This window comes from Taeniopygia guttata, chromosome 12, assembly GCF_048771995.1.
Source record: "Taeniopygia guttata chromosome 12, bTaeGut7.mat, whole genome shotgun sequence".
NCBI lineage: Eukaryota > Metazoa > Chordata > Aves > Passeriformes > Estrildidae > Taeniopygia > Taeniopygia guttata.
This window is the reverse complement of record NC_133037.1, coordinates 280,995-298,240: the sequence shown is the minus strand read 5'-3', so window position 1 is coordinate 298,240 and position 17,246 is coordinate 280,995. Positions and strand designations below refer to the sequence as shown.

At 45.4% G+C, this 17,246-nt stretch overlaps 1 protein-coding gene across 9 annotated transcripts in view; it reads right to left on the bottom strand.

Annotated features, from left to right (window-relative positions):
• Nucleotides 1-17,246, bottom strand: part of TMCC1 (transmembrane and coiled-coil domain family 1) — a 62,577-nt gene that overhangs the window by 10,575 nt on the left and 34,756 nt on the right. For 6 of the 9 annotated variants that reach the window (XM_030282777.4, XM_030282778.4, XM_030282776.4 and 3 more), the window contains one exon: nt 2,315-3,249. In XM_030282777.4, coding sequence (XP_030138637.1) covers nt 2,315-3,249 — 935 coding nt within the window. Of the gene's footprint in view, nt 1-2,314; nt 3,250-3,902; nt 4,034-4,089; nt 4,175-12,759; nt 12,995-17,246 lie in introns of those variants that run through there. The other 3 variants (XM_030282785.4, XM_072934893.1, XM_072934892.1) reach the window with 3 other exon arrangements.

The window sequence follows — 17,246 nt, the reverse complement described above, 5'->3', positions numbered from 1 at the left end:
GTCATGGCATGTACTTTGCTCCAGCTTCCAGGTCCAATGCAAACACTCGGTGTCACCTGACAAGAAAAAGACTTCTCCAAAATTTTTTTTTAAGCTTCAACTCTGTGTTTGTTTTTGAAAGCTTCCTATAAACAGAGCAGACTTAGGAGATATTTACAACTTTTAAAGCCAATTATGATTAATCTGAGTCCCCAGCTTGCTGGCATTAAACCACAACTTCCTTTCCCTTCCATTAGCTTTTTTCTGAAGAGAGCTGAGGACTAAGAGGGGCTCCAGTTGGAGGAACAGGCACCATCCCTCCCTGCCAAGGCAGCAGCACCCTCTGCCCTTGGACATATCATGTCACCTTCCACTTGTAAGGTGATGTCAGCTTTTATCATTGTGATGGTTCAAAATACAGAAGTTATAAAAACAAGAATCTACATTTGTACAGTCCTGTAGTCATCTAACTGTGATTAACCCATGAGCTCTTGCTGATCATGCAGTTACCCACACAGACAAGAGCACTGAGTGTGGTTTAACTGGTCCTCTTTAAAGGTCACACCTTTAATTAATTTGCATCAACATTCCAAATGACAGGTCTAAATTACTATCTTAAGCTTTTATAAGCCAAATGCAGATTCTCCCTGCTTTTCATTCGAGGCTGCCTTGGTTAGTCCTTGGGGTCTGGACTGACCTCAGAGAGTGCTCTGCAAAGGTTAATGGCACATGACAGATATGACTTCATGGTGCGCTAGTATGGGACCTACGTGAACCTTGCTCAGAGGTTCTGGGCAGTAACTAGCCTGCTTAGCTGACAGCACACATCAGTCCCAAGGTCTACTATTGTACTTTCAGGCCACTCTGTCAGCTGTGCCATGCTTGCATTTAGCATTCCACCATGAATGGCTGCTGCTGTATGCATGAAACAACAACCTACACAGCAACAGACAACAGCACCTCTCTGCTGAGGAACAGAAGATCCAACTTCACATCGCTTTGTGATGACTTGATGACACTGAGGCACTAGGAACCAAAGCTGCTGTGCTGGTTGCCGGTTTCAGTCAAACTGCTGATTATTGCACAGCAGGATTAGAAAGTAGTGTTGGTCTGGCTTTGTTTGCCCAAGCTCTGCATAGCACACTGAGAGCCTGCTGTCTCTACCAGATCCTAGCAGGCTAGCCTTTTCCAGAGTTTTTCCAATGTTCTGGCATAAGCATGTCTAAAGAGCTGTAGGGCAACTCCATGTTACGCTGCACAAACCAGTGCAGCAAGTGGCACAGGGCACTTCAGCAAGCCTGTACACACCCCCAGCAGCTCTGCTGTGCCTTTGTGTTTCACATCCTGGCAAAGTCATGAATTGGGCTTTGCATTTGTTATTTAAAGTTTAAGAATTCTGTCCAGGATGCCTGCAGAAGGGCAGCTAGTAACTCTTCCCTTCAGAGCCTGGAGTCAAGCACTTGCTCCCAGCATGCATGCTGGGGGATGTCAGGTATTCAGCAGAACAGCACAGGGCAGTCTGCAGAGAGCCTCTCCCACCCAGCAAGGAAAGGGAAGTATTCCCCCAGCACTGCTCCATGGGCAGCTTTGCGCAGCAGGGAGGTGGGGGCAGCTGGTCAGGCTGCCTTACTGAAGGTCACTGTCACTTCTTCCCTGTGACTTCATCAGGGATCAGCAGCTCCACCTTTCCATTCCTTCCAGTGAGGGGAAGACTGATGGAAACATGGGTCACTTACAATCTCCACGACAAGAGTACTGTCAGCATCTGACATTTAATTCAACTTCATTGCCCTGAGACCTGCCACTGTGGACTGAACAGAGAAGGGAAGATATCTTAGTTTTGGCACATGGCCAATATCATGTCTTTAGAGAATCTGAAGAAAGCTGGAATGTTTCTTTCTCTGGTAGATATAGATCTGAGTGTTGAAAAAGGCAGGGTCAAGTCATATCCACATTAGTTCCCTGTCATTTGCTTTGATCCAAACATTTTCAGTATTTTGTGCAGGGCAAAGCACTGTCTGATAACAGTAATTGCATCAATGTACTCCTGGGTTTAGGACACCTTATTAGACCTCCTCAGCTTCACTTTTTATCTTGAAAAAAACTTTGAAATAACCTTTTTCCTTACAATCTCTTTTTGTACAGATAGGGAGGTAAGCAGCAAGACAGTAATATTTATAAAAGGCAAAACTGGGAGGGAAAAGTCCTGAGAAGACCTCAGAACTATCCACTTGAATCAAGCTGCTGGGAACAGCCTGCTGAGCACTACCATCCCCAACTCTGGTGCTTTGCAATCACAGCATTGTATTGTCAAACAAAGTACCACAGCACATACCTGTACCGCTCCTCCTGCAGGGTCTGCATTATCAATGTGTAATCCCTCTGGTAGCGAACCTTAAGGTCCTCAAATGATTCTTCCAGTCTTGCCTGTGTCTCTCGAATTTCTTGAATCTCATGCAGTATTGCATCAAACCCAGAGCTCTGCATATCCAGAGTGTTTGTTTTGGAGCTGGAAGCTCCCACAGGGCCCCCTGTTGTACTGTTGGCTCCCACCGAGCCTGATGTGGCACTGGAGCAATCCTCTTCACTGCCATATTTTGGACTTGACTGAAAGTTCTGAATAACACCTAGAGCCTTGCCACCTGCCCCATCTTCCTGGCCTTCTTCTAAGGAGTCTTTCAGATTAGCAATATTGTCTGCACTCCCAAACTTGTTCCTTATGAGGGAGGCAATCTCCCGGGGTTTGGAAACCACAGCTCCTGCTGCTGAATGTGTGGCCTGGGAGAAACTGGAAAGTCCACCTTTTACACTGTCTACCACTCCCTCACTGAAGCCAGTGACTTTTGCTCCAACATCTTTCAAACCCTGATGCATATCCCTGAAGACATCCTTTGGCTGCCGAGGGATCCCATTCTGCTCAATCTCTCGCAGCTTTCGATGGTAATGTTCCAGTTTCTTCTGCAGCTGCAAGATGGTCTGGGCTGACTTTTGATTTTTCTTCTCAAACACTTGCTTAATGCGGGCACTCTGCTGCTTGTCTGCATTGTTGGCCAACTTCAGGTACTCTGCCACGTTGTCATCACGGGCAGTTTGCTCAATTTTGATCTGCTCTGTCAGCTTCAGTATCTTCTGCTGCAGGTGTGTGATGGCCACTTTTGTCCGCTGTGGATCTGGGGTCCCATCAACAGAGTCTGCATTGATGCTGCCATCAGTGCTGGAGGCCACGGCACTGGAGGTCTGCGCCAAGCTGCTGACTTCCAATCGCTCAATCTAAGCACAGAGAGAGAGAGAAACATGAGCGCTAATCAGTAGCTTCACCAACAGAAAAGCTTTCCTTCTTTATGCCAACCAACTTGGCAAAAGGATATAATTCTGAAAAAAGGTACCTTTTTTCAGCTGGCCAGGAGACCGTATCAATCAGGAGAGCTTCACATATTTTACAGAGATCAGCAAAAGTTTAAAAAAAAAGCAAAACCTCTCATACTTGATTCCACTTATCACCTCAAACAATTCAAAACTCAAGCACAAATATGCAACAGGGCACCCCAGTTTGGCAGACCAAGTACTCCAAGATATCAGTACAAGGGCAGGGGCTCAACTAGCTAGAGTAGAGACCAAGATAGCTAGAGAGCTAAGAGACCAAGAAGGTAATTGAGAGCAGAAGCCACACGGTTTAACTCTACAGTACAGCAACTCGAGTCATTCCTAGTGCTTCACCTGTCTGAATTGCAGCAACAGTGAAACCCACCTACAAGCACTACTACGGTCAGTGCTTGTAACAGAAAAATGGAGCCTGAGAGGCACCCGAATGCACGCCTTGCCGAAGCAACCCCTGCGAGCAGGCGTCTCCGAGTGGGAGGAAAATAGTGAGTTTCAAAGGACAAACCCCACGTATGAAGAAAAGGAAAAAAAAAAAAAGTTACATGCTGTTCCAGCGCAACCCAACCCGCCAAGTACCCGCCGCGAACCGGGCAGGCAGGTGCGGCCGCACCGGCGGCTCCTGACCCGGGCATTCCTCCCTGGAGCCGACCACGCTCCGATCCCGGCCAGCGGCGGGTCGCGGCCTCGGTGGGTCCTGCGGCGGAGGAGGGCCCGCGGTGCCCGCCGTACCTTGTCCCGGCGCGGCGGCAGCGCCCGCTCGCCGTGCATGGCTCCCGCCGGCCGCCCGCGGCCCGGGCACGGCCCCGCCCGCACCGCCCGCACCGCCCCGCACGGCCCGGCCCGGCCCGGCCCCGCCCGCACCGCCCCGCACGGCCCGGCCCGGCCCGGCCCCGCCCGCACCGCCCGCCCCCTCGCGGCCCGGAGGCCTCGCCGGGCCGCGGAGCCCGAGCCGCGCGCGTCCCGCAGGGAGTCTCCCTGAAAGGGTTTTAAACGGAACGCGTCCTCTGCATCCCGCGGCCCTGTCCCGGCGCGCACCGATGGGCAGCCGCGACTGCTGCCCGCACGCTCCGCTCCCGCGGCTCAGCACGGACCAGCCGGCAGCTCCCCGGCTCTTCCACTGCAACAGCTGCCGGCTGACCCACCGCTACTGCCCACTCGCAGAACCATGTCCGTGTTTTTGAATATGCGCTTTACAAAACAAAAATGTTGTTTCAGTTAACTGTACCCTCTCTCATGATTAATCATTCCATATTTAATGCAAAAAACCCGGCAGGCTGCAACACTGGCCAGCGCTGGGGGTTAGCCAGGCTCCTTCCCATAACCTTGAAGTTCTCTGTTGTCCCATCAAGAGGAAAACCAGACACCTGGGAAAGCAATTGATTCATTTTCTAAAGGAGTTTAGCTGCTGGAAACCACAGAATATAATTTCTCAGTCTATTGTGACTCCTGAAATATAAACTGCTTTCTTAAGAGGGTTTAGTTGTAGAAACCCAATGGAGCTCTGGGTGTTGATCTGGGTAGATCAATGGAAAATTGGTGCTAAGAATTAATATTAATCAGTGGGACCAACATTATGCATGACATCAGTACTGTGAACGTGCTGTCTCTGAGATGTAGGGACGTGCATTTGGAAGTAATACACATTTGTAAAGATACCTCTTCTTGGAATTTGTAATTTCATTAAGATTTTTCCAGGGCTGTCAGTGATCAGATTTCTCCCTATGGCCTAGACGATCACAAAGACTCTGGCTGTGCAGGGCATGCCTGGCCTGGGAGCATCACCCAGCACCCATGGCACAGCTGGTCTGTGCCTCACCCACAGAGCAGCTCTGCCAACCAGCCGCCACCCCAAGAGCAGCACAGAGCATCTGTGCAGCACACCAAGACAATCATATTACTGTTAACTGCCTATGAACCAAGGGTTTCTCAATCCATTCTTAACAATCTCTACCTCCTCCAGAGCAAGGAGATTTTAGTATTGAACGGCAAACAAAAACCAGAAAGATCTACAGTTTTGATGCAAAACTTCCACAATTTAATTTAACTTATTTTTTATTTTTCTTTTCATAATTGATTTTTTTCTGGGCAGTGGTAAGGATGAGTGAGCATGGTGCTGACCTGGTGTCTCAGAACCAAACAACTGCTCATCACCAGTTCTTCTGCAGCCCAGAGGCTCTGAGATGAAATCTGCACAGATCAATGCCATAGGACTACTGTGGCTTTAACACTACTTTGCAGTAAAGAGTTTCTATCAGCTTAATTTGCTCCAGGTTTGGTCTAATTAGTGTGTGTGTATGGATAATTACCATACATTACACTAACAGTACACTCTTCCTCTCATGACACAAGTTTTGTGAGAGAAAAATTTGGAAGAAACTTTTTTCCCCCTTTCGACTTCAGCAAACCTGCCCAGGTTATCGCCCTACACCTGTGGTAGAAAATGAACTAGAACAGCAGTAATAGAATAAACCAAGTTGGGATAATTGCTTTATAATTACCAGCTGTGTGGGTATTATTCTGAAATAACAAAAAGGGTTATTTCCAATTAAAAAGGAAAAGGCTGAACAAGTGCAGTTCTAGAACAGAACTGAGATAATTTAAGTGCTTTGTCCATATACACAAGGCTTTGTAAGGGGAAGACTTAGCACAAACTGAGTCCCTGAGAAATGCTGATGACATATTACTGAATTTGAGATGACGGTCAATCTGTCCTGAAAAGACACTGGTAAATTAAACACTATAATGATCAATGCTTGTATAAGAATACAGGTTACAATCCAATAGTCAATCTCTCTGGCAATACAATTTTCCATTATATTTGACAGTCCAGTTAAGGAGAGCTGTGTGCCCTCCCACCAGGAGGTACACTGAGAACTACTTTGGCATTATGCCACAAACCAGACAAAATCATGCGAGGTGAGGGCCTTATGCTTTCTCTCTCTCTCAAGATCTTACCAAATTCTCAACTGTTAATGCTCTCAGGCTCTTCCTCCTGTACAAGCTTTCCAATGTCTCTATTCTGCAGTACACAACCCAAAAAGCACCTCATGATTCTGCCTTTTGGTGCTGCTGAAGATTAAATACAGCAGTTCCTTTAAAGGTATTTCACCCTCCTAAAACTCCTCCAGTAAAAGCATATACTGGTTATTCACCAAGAAGATGGATTGTTGCTTTTAAACACTCAGGGCAGCTGGCCTAAGCAAACAGCAGCTTTCAGAGCAAGCCTGCTTCAAAGGGGGCAACTCCTGCTTCCTCCTCCCTCCCCTTGTGAAGCCTGGAGCTTCAAAAGTGTGAAAATTGTGCTACTTAAAATAAACACATAAATGACAAAGTGAGACATGGGAGCTCAGTGAGTCTGCACAGCCCCAGAAAGGAGCTAACAGCACCAGAGGTGCCTGGGTTAATCACCTTCCCAGTGACTGCAACACCTGACTGGCAGCTAAAACTAACCATGAAAGCATTCAGAACTTGTTTTGCTTCCTTTTCCCACTGTGCTGAAGGCAATACAGTCATACAGGCAGAAAACCTATGAGACTCATAGAAAGTCATAGGTTTTAGACTTCCTGTTTGGAAACACCATTCAACAGCATCATTAGCACATGGCAGGGGCAGGGATGGACATAGGGACTTGGCAAACCCCTCCACACTAGGTGGACAGATGGTCTCCAGCCTCAGGCAGGTACAGGAGCAGAGACCCAAAATATCCAATGACAGTTACAAGTGAGTTGGTTTGTTAGTAAGTAAGATCTCTAATCACTGCCTTACAGAAAATAAAAATGACAGGGGAGAAAAAATCCCACCGTTCTTTGTGCCTGACCACATCTGCAGAGTAAAAGCACACCCAGGCCCTATTTTGTTGAATCTGCATTAAAAAATCTAAGTGCACATTTGAATAAACACACACAGAATCCCCAGCAGGTACAATGAAGAGATACTTAAATATCACAAATTACTATGAGGTACCCGTAACACATTAGATTAAGTGCCATCAACAGCCACGAGTCACCTCCCTGCATGCCACATACAGCACATGACTCTTGGAACACATGGGTTAACGTGGCACCAGCCCTGCTGTCTCATGAGCAGTCAGTGCTCTGCTCTTCTGGATCCAACAGTCATTCATACGGCACAACTTACCACAGGTCCCAAAGGAAACAAAAAAGTGTCACAAACTGCCTCACCCACTTGGGTGATGCAATAAGCTCTTTATGACCTACACATGATTGAGAATTAAGAGTGTTTTTCTAATGCTTTACTTTTCAAAGGTTGTTACTGAATCACAGATCAATTGGGGTTGGAAGAGACCTCTGGAGGTTACCTGGTCCAATCTCCTGCTCAGGCAAGGCCATCAAGATCCAGTAGTTGCCCAGGACCATGTCCAGAAAGCTTTTGAGTATCTCCCAGATACGACTTTCACATCCTGCATTTGTGGATCTGTCTGTACCAGAAAGTTGAATCTGTCTGCTGCAACATTGCCACCCATCTGATACCACCAAGTCTATGGGTCATTATTTATTTCTAGTTGCGTATTTCTGTGATTGCAAATCCTGTGCAACAGCATATGTAAGGGAGAATATTTCTGTTCATTCATCTCTCAGGTAAATACAGACAGAAGATCTAAATACCGCTGCACTGAACCATCCCTACAGACAACTGCTCACTCATACGTGGAGTCATTTATGAATCCACCTTCCCTCAGCAAGTGCTCAGAGTGCATACTTGCTCCCACTCCACAAAACATCTGCCTTGGATTTACTGTCAAGAAAAAGGAAAAGCAAAAAACATGTCTAGTGTGATTCCTTGTGACACACTGCAGTTATCCTGAAAAACTGTACTGACCGATTGAATCTTCAGAAGCTGCAGCAGCTTTGCTTTTTAACAGGCTCCAGCTACTCACCCACAGAAACCTATGGTCATCCTTGACATCAACTGTTCTGAGGTGTCTCTAACATGCTCCTAAATCCAAATCCAAATTAAACCTGGCTAAGGAAAGCACACAAACAGATGGACATCTCAAGGAAGTCTTGCTGTGTGTTTTTCGCAGAACAGCTCATTGTTTATATTATAAAATGGGGGCTTCTGAAAGTTATACAGCCTTTGCCTATGGGCAATTAACACTAAAAATTATGGGAATATTGCCATGGATATGGGTAAAAAAAAAAACCAACAGTGCAAAAACAAAAAAGGAAAAATTACTCTGAAAAATAGTCAAGAAAAAATTCCAGTACAATGCCTTTGCCTGCCTCAGACAACAGCTTGAGCAGGTAACCAACACTGTGATACTAAGAGGAAATGGCTTTACACCTTACTCACAGTAGTTAATCAGTCATGAGTGATGACTGTTGCAACAGGAATGCGCTAATGGTACACCTGCCAACACAGAGCCCCACAGGCCTGCTCTGCAGAGAGGGGAGAGGGGCTGTGGGCAACCACAAAGGGGTAACATTTCACACATGCTGCATGCAACTGGGCATTCCCTTTCTTTAGGGGCATCCACGCCAAGCAGTTCCCTGCCTAATCATGTACTGGCACAGCCTGGGGACAGACAGGACAGCAGCTCCCTCTAGAGCCAAGCTGCAAGCTCACCGGGAAGCAAGTGATAAGGTGCTTGGGGATGCTCTTACTACTTTCCGAAATGTGGTTCACCATTGTGTGGTTCACCATCAGGTCCGAGACAGCAGAAACACCACTGCAGGGAAAGGTGACCTGGGACTGCTTCACTTGGCACTGGTGCCAAGAGCAGCATCCCTCAAGCAATGGCCTGAGGCACACAAACAAGCCCTCAGCTTGGGATTTGGTAAAGCCAGCTTCAGAGCAACTTGCCCATGGCATTGTACCTAATTCAGTATGTAATGGAGATGTGACTTCATGCACCACATCAAGTGCCAAGAATAGTTTAGCTGTAAAGCTAAACTAGAATACAGTTTAGCTGTAAAGCTCTCTTTTCCTCAGAGCTGTCAGCAGCGAAATTCATCCCAAAGCAGACCAGTATTCAGCTGCAGCACTCCCTGGTGTTGGGAGCAATGATGAAAGATGCTGCTGCCACACAGCATCATACGCGCTGTACCAGAGGCAGTGTCTGTCACAACCAACACTCCACGTTCCTCAGGGGAGCTCCAGTGAAACCGGCAATTGCTGGTCACAGATGTGTCCCCCACAGCACCTTGCTGTTAGCGCAGGGGAGTTCAGTGGGCTCCACATGATCTCCCTGCTTGACTCCACCTGCCCAGAGTCCCCCGCCTCTCGAAAAGCAAATGTCTCACTTACTAACTGCTTAAGAGGTAGCTGAAGCTACAAAGCTGACCTCCACCTTTCCCAAATGTGGTTCAAGCACATGCATCCCTGATGCCCATCTGCCCAGTGTGGTGGGCTGAGGCAAGGAACACTGCACAAGCTGCTCCCTCAAGCAGGACTGGAACATGTGGGACCAAGAACCAGTTTGGCCCACAAGTACTTATTGACATCCCACAGACAGAAGGGATTGACACAATGCAGTAGAACGTCTCCCTCAAGAGGTTGCCTACAGCCCCTTTAATTCCTTTTAAACAGCATTGCTGCCAAAGACATCGCCTTCTTGACCTCAAATTTCTGAAATCTTGACAAAAATATATTTTTGAGCACAAAAAAGTAAGGCTTGATGGCCCAATTTAGTAATGGTTTCCTAAAGCTAGACAAGTCAAGCAGAAAATCATCGGTGTTGACTGAATAAACAAGGCAACATTGAGGGTGAGGGAAGTCCAAGGGAACGGATACAACAATCTGGTCGGAAAAATAAGAAAGAACTGAATTATGCACAAGAGCTCGTAGGAGGTGATAAGGGATGACACAGCAAAAGATAAGGCCAAAATAACAACCATGGATGCTTATTTTAGCAGTTCCTGGTTTCTAGTGGGGAGTGCCAATCAGGCTAGAAGTTACAACAATAAGGGTAGGAAATGAGGTAAAGCTGAGCAAAAGTTAAGTATAGGAACCAGCAGAAGAGGGCGGATTAAGAAACAAGTTTATACAAGCTTTTATAAGGAAGTGACTATGTAAAATGATGTGGTTTTTTTGTTTGGTTCTGATTTTTTAAAATCTCATCCTATTTTCTCTAGTGCTTGCGTCACATCTCATTACCTGAGATACAAAATTTTTGTTAATACTTCCCAGAGAGTAAAGCAGTTTTGGTTTTGGTTTTTTATGCTTCAAGCTGCTATCTGATGAATAAAGATTATTATTGCATGTTATATATTAATTTGTAAAGAACACAGTTTAATTTTATGGTTGCAAGCTAACTTTGACTTGCAAAGCATTGGAGCAAACTGGTCTGAAGTCTGGAAGGACAATGCCTCTGCATGATCCTTCTGCACAGAACAGCCCTGTGCGAGAGCAAAGATTCTCCCTTTTTTGGGGGATATGTCTCTGCTGAGGTTTAACATGCACATCCCCTCCCAAGTATTTAATCTGAAGGGCTCCAGCAACTATACTTCTACACTTCCTTCATTTCTTTATTTGTAACTGTAGTAATTTCTGCAGGTACAAAACATAGTGTGACCATAACCAAAACTCCTCCCTGAAGTTTCAATCAACAGTTCATACAATATTAAGTATTTCAAAACAAGATTCATTCTTCCTGTGAATATACTGCTTTACCATTCCCACGGAGCATTTCTTGACATATTTCCTTATTTAAAGCCTTTATAGTACAACATAAACGTAGTACCAGATAAGATCACACTGGTCACAGATACGCAGTACAGCTGTTTAAGACTCCTGCTTCATTCAAAAGCAGCTTGCTTACTCCAGGTGCTGCAGATGCTCCTGCACTAGCACCAACTAAATCTCTAAGATCATTCCAAGCTGAAACACAGCTTGTAAAGGACAAGACACTGTGAGCAAGGGAAGTCCCTTCAGCCCACGAACATGCCCTTCTCAGGGCCGCTGATGCATGGCACGGATGCCTTCGGAAACCTGGAAGAGAACAGCAAGCAATGAGACACCAGAGAGGAAGATGTTCAAGGCATGACGAGCACCTGTTAGGGTCAGGCAACAGGGCACTTGTCCAGAAATCCACTGAATTAGGTAAATACTGAAAGCACTGTGCTGCTTTCAGTATTCTGCAAAAGCTAAGAATTCTCACTGAGAACTCCATTTAGAGATAGCCCTCAGTGCAGCATCTCCTCAACACATGGTAGAAAGCTGTTCAGGCTACCCTGACCCGGCCTAGAGAGCACAGAACATGGTATCCTGTGCTCACTACTCCTCTCTTCAGCTCTCAAGAGGTGATGGAGTAGCCTGAAGTTAGATGTGACAAGATGCAAAGCACGCAGATCTATCAGCCTGGGATTTGGAACATCTGTAATGCCCTGGGCTTTCCTGCTGCCCTGTACCACTGCAATCTGTACCTCTGCAACTCAGCAACAGGCATTTTTCCTGAGAGCAACCTGTGTGTCACTTTTATTATAAAGACTAATGAATGCAGTGAGACAAAGGTATAGAAGGTATTATTTTCCTTTGGGAAAATCTGAGTTAATTAAATAAATGCATTAGACGTGTTTCAAACACAACAGGAATACTACTCAACCTTTCAACCATGTCTCTGCAAAGTGTAACAGACTTCAGATAAACCATCAGCTATGGCAAAAAAACCAGTTTGGATTCCAGATTTCTTTTTTCCTCAAACACTGGACCACAGAGATTGGGAGAGATAACTGCAACAATTCAAAGAAAAATAGCTTCTATTTTGTGTTGCAGATCAGAGCATCAAAGACCTTACTGTCTCTCTTTGGTATTTAATAAATGGGGGAGGAGGGGAAGATACAGTTTAGTGTTAACGCAGACTGAAAAAGGGCAATGCTGAGCCACACAGCTCAATGAAACAGAAGAAAAATACTTAATCATTTCTGAAGGTCACTGGGTCTATGGGAGGCAGCACACTTTTTTTTTACCTGGAGAAGAATATGATTCTGTAGTTTGTTTACTACTTCCTGAAAATACATTTTGCACAGCTAAAAACAGCAAAACAAGAGGTAACATTAAAAAAGCTACCATTGCAGTGTCCTCTCTGACACTGGGCCGCACCTGCATCTGCTGCATCTCCCATCTCTCTCATCACTCACTGTATCATACAAACCAAACCCCAAATCAACAAAACTAGAAAATACCAAAAAGCAGCACCACATTTGATCTTGTTTATGGATTGCAGCACTCACTCAGACAGGAGCCTTTTTGCACTTCCCAGCTTCAAAAGCAAAGAAAAGCTATATTAAAGAAAACAACCACTGAAATTCAACAGCAGTGCCCAGAGGAAAAATGGAGTGCTTCCAAGGCTGATGCACAAAATGAGGTCAAGTTCTACCGGAGACTTAAATAAAACAGCCAAACATGACAGCTACAACTGTTCCCCCACAACCTCCTCACCTTTGTGGGCTCACAGAAGTCCCTTTCACAGCACATGCAGGTACAGCAGCACCACATAAACATCACCGTGCTGCCATGGGCAGCCCCGGCGCTGGGCACTGCCCGAGCAGTGCCGCGGCCATCGGCTGGACCGAGCGCCGGCTGTGCCGCCCAAGCGCTGCTGCCGGACGAGCATGGCTGAGTGCCGGGCCAGGCTGAGCCCTGCTCCTCAGTGGGGAGCTCTGCTCCAGGCTGGGAGCAGGACCAGGACACGGGATTTAAAGCTACAGGGCTTCCCAGGCGCTGTGCAATGCCTGACACTATTTTTAAAACCATACCTTTGAGCCAGAAAAACAGTTTAGGGTAACAGACAACCAAATCAGGAGCAGATCAATAGAGTCCAAGTGACACAGTTCCTCAGCAACACAACATTACAGACCTGGGAGCAAAGGCCAAGCAGAATTGACACTAGAGATTCAAAAATGCACAGCAGGACATAAATCCACCTATAAACTATAAGCTCTAATTATGGCAGTGCTGAAATGGTATTTAATATTCACTAAACAAAATTTCCGAATATTAGCATGATCTCCTGGAAGGCTGAACCTCTAATTTTGTCACAGAAGGACTCCAGTTCAAAACAAAGACAGCACAGCACTGTTACTACAGCCGACTCTGGAGCATGAAGAAACCTCAGCACCTCTTATCCCCTACCCTCAACTTCTTTGTCAAAGAAAATGTGTTTTACTATCATATTTCAAAGAGGTAAAGCAAAGGCTCATTATCCTGACAGCTCTGACTCACAGCACCTTATGCCACCCAGCCCCACTCCTTCAGACTCATTTGTAAAAAGCCACCCTCACCCCCATGGCTACTTCTCCCCTTGCTCTTCTTTGTCTCACTGACATTCTGTTTGTAGCAAATATTATCACTCGCCCAGGTCAGAGACAAGATGATCCAAAGACAAGCCATACATAATCTAAGTCTGGGATCTTCAGAACCATTATAGTTAGAGTATGCAAAGTGCTCCCAAGGCTGAAATACCAGGAACCACCAAATCTGACAGGAATGGAGTGGGGAACTTTTAGGAGTTCCCCACTGCATGAATCCTGAAGCATGTCCTGAAGCCACCATATTAACACAAGGACTGAACTTTCTCATTTTAATTTATATATGTCCCTTTGAGGTAATGACTCTTCGAGGCTCTGACAGACATCACAGTGCTACGGTTTGGTAGGTTTGGGTTTTTTTCAAATAATTTTCTTCACTTGCAGTAATGCACTGGTAATGTGAAGAAATTCTGCACTGAAATGTTAATTCCTAAAACATAAATTTCAGGAACATAACAGAGGAGAAACTCCTGACTGACTCAGATCACAGGTAATGTGGAAGAAAATATTCCTATGTGCAAAATTTGGTTTTCATTAGGAAAAAAGAGGAATTAAAACCCAAAAACATGTTCTGTAAGAACCAAAATTAGAGAAAGAATAGCTGAAAATCCATTTGTCTCAAATTATATTGGTACGTCAGGTGGCACTTCCGAAAAAGCATTAGGATGAAATGGCAAGGGCATTGTACGGGCCATTTAGAACAAACAGGAACTGAAAATGGAAACACTCCATAGGGCAGGAGAAATGACATCTGATTCATGAAGGAAACAAGCCATGTCGGGGTGGAGATGTTAAATGATACGGCCCTAAAAGCATTTCTGTGGTAATTTCTGTGATGTCAGAGAACAGGACATGAAGGACAATGGATGAGGGACAAGGCAAGAGGAAAGTGGATCTCAGAAGAGTATGTGGTGCAATTTCTGCAACTGGGTCACCTGCAGTCGCCATCCCCCCATGGCAGACAGGTGCCTGGTGTACCTGGACCCTGCAGCGGGGAACTGAGGGAGCAGGTACCAGCACTGGTGCCAGCAACGCCGCTCCCACCCTGCTCCACGGCACCAGCTGCCTCAGAGCCGCACCTGTCAGCGGGTCTGCGTCTTCCTGCGAAGAGTCCAGGCAGCAGCCCTGCCGTAACCAAGGCCAAGATGTGCAGAGAACGCCAATGAAAATGAAACTACCGCAACTGACCATAATATAATGGATTCCAAACTGCAACACACTGACATGAAAATGACTGTAAACCCCAGAAACTACAGGAAATCTAATTCAACTGACATTTGCATTACTATTTCTCTGTGGCTATTTTCAGGGTTAAATGGTAAAAGGATGTCTAAAAATTTATCAGCTTATGGGAGTATTAGATACTGATAGTCTTTGACTATTGAGTACACTAACAAACACATTCAAGCTGTAAAAAAGGCTCTTAAACAGAAACACTGGTATTAGTCACTGACCTGTACCAAACAAGGATCCCAGCCCACATCTGCCCCATCTCTGTGATCATCCACTCGTCCAGCAGGGTCTCATCACAAACACCCTGACCATACTGCACAACACTGCGGAGAGCGCCTGACTCCATCCATTGTGCCGCAGAGCAACGGGGAGCAACAACCAGGCCAAGAGGCATCCACTCTGTTGCAAGAGTCTAGTGAGAGTCCTCTATTAAAAAGCCACTGTCTAGGCTAAATGCAGAAATGGAATAATTTCTATTCTTGCACAAGTTCAGAGCACACACTGGATTTGGAATCAAACTCTAACACAACAGCAAGAAATGTAGCGAAAAAATAAGTCTCTTTTTCAAGGAGCTGTTTCAAATTCATATGGCAGATTTCCCTCTCAGAAAGCAGTATTTATACTGAGAAACCTCCAGATGCCCAAGATATTTTTTCTGTTAACAACAGCAGATCTGATTTAATAGGGGTGAGAGGGAAGGACAGTGAAATTGCTTGTGCAGAAAAAATGCCATTAGACTTATTTAGAAAGCAGTTGATGTTGGGTGCAACCCAGTCTGATTCACATGAATTTTACTACTATTCAGATAGATCATTTCACCACATAAAGCAATAAACACATCCATGAAAATATGCTAATTAGTCTACTTAATATAATCAGAGAGCCTTCAAAAGTTTTATTGCTACAGAGCAATAAAACCAAACCCAGCCTACCAGGCTGAATTTCACCACCAATAAGAGGACTCTGTCTCACTCATCCAAAAGGAACCCATGCTTTCTTCAGTGAGTTCGTATGGCAACAGAGCACTGGTGTCCCATGCTGTAAAAAGGAGACATCTATACCCACAAAGAAATAAAAACATCATACAAAGAGCATCAGAAGCCACTCTTCCACGCAAACAAAATTCAAACAGCTCTGGCAGGTCTGTGCAGGTCTCACTGCTGCAGGAACTCCTGCAGAATTGTGACCCTCACCTCCCTTCTGTGACAGCCTGACATACAGGAGACAGTGGCCATTGCAGCTGGAGCCAAATGATGGCATCAAGCCTCAGCTACACGGGGAAAGACAGACATTCCAAGTGCCTCAGCCAAGAACTAAGTCTCCTCACTTGAGCCAGCACTGAGAAGGGTAGGGAAGGGATGGGGCACTAAGTACCCTTCCCTGCTACAAGTGTTTTCAGTATGGGGATGCAGCCAGGGGCAGTTTATAGCTTGCCTACATTCTAGAGTATTTTTTTCCTGAAATTACTCAGATGACTAATTGCAGGCGTGGGAGCAATTGAGCTTTGATGGAGCTTAAAAACTTACAGAGATTAGATGCTCATATGTAACAAGATGAAGAACTCTTTGCAGGACCCTTCAAAACCAAAAGGTTTTGGAAAAAAATACAGCAGGGGCTAAATCTATTTACAAGGAAAAATCTGAATGCTGTTAAATATTAAGTAATGCAAAACATTAAGTGAGAGAGTAAGAAACTAGCAGAAAATTCAAGTTCCAAGTTGCCTTTGTTGACTAGAACGTTGCAGAGCCAGTGAAGACATAATATCCCAATGGCACTCCTGGATCAATAACCTCAGTGATATGAGGCCTCCTGCATAAGGCTTCCTGCTTAATTCTGTGGTGATTAGTAAGTTCCTGCACAGTTGCAAGACTTCAGTCACAGATCCCTGGTCTTGATCCATACTATTCCCCAAATTGAAACCCACCAGACTGTTCCCATGCTTACTGCCGAGGACAAGAGCTGAAGCCACCTGAACATTCTGCTGGCATATACAAATTATGAACCTGTGTGTGATTATAAATGCTACAAGAGCCTAATTGTATGAGGTACCATTTGGGCCAGAAGCACTTTAAGCTAATTCATAATTTAACATTTATCTTCTAATTTAAGATCTTAGATTTCAAAGTCACCGCACAGAGCTGGAGTACCCCTCCTCTGTACATACCCATTGGAACAAAGCCAGTTTTGACTATATTTGTCTTTTGCAGATTTCCCTCAGAGGATGCGCTGCACAGGACTTGCTTTCTTTTTACTAGTCACAGATTCTTGCCCCAGTTTTAATCACCAGAAGAAAAATAATCTTCCCTTTCTCCACACCTGTTTCCAGAAGTACTCCAAATGTTTCCATTAGCACTTGGGGGTGGGGTGGGGAAATGAGAGAGAGAA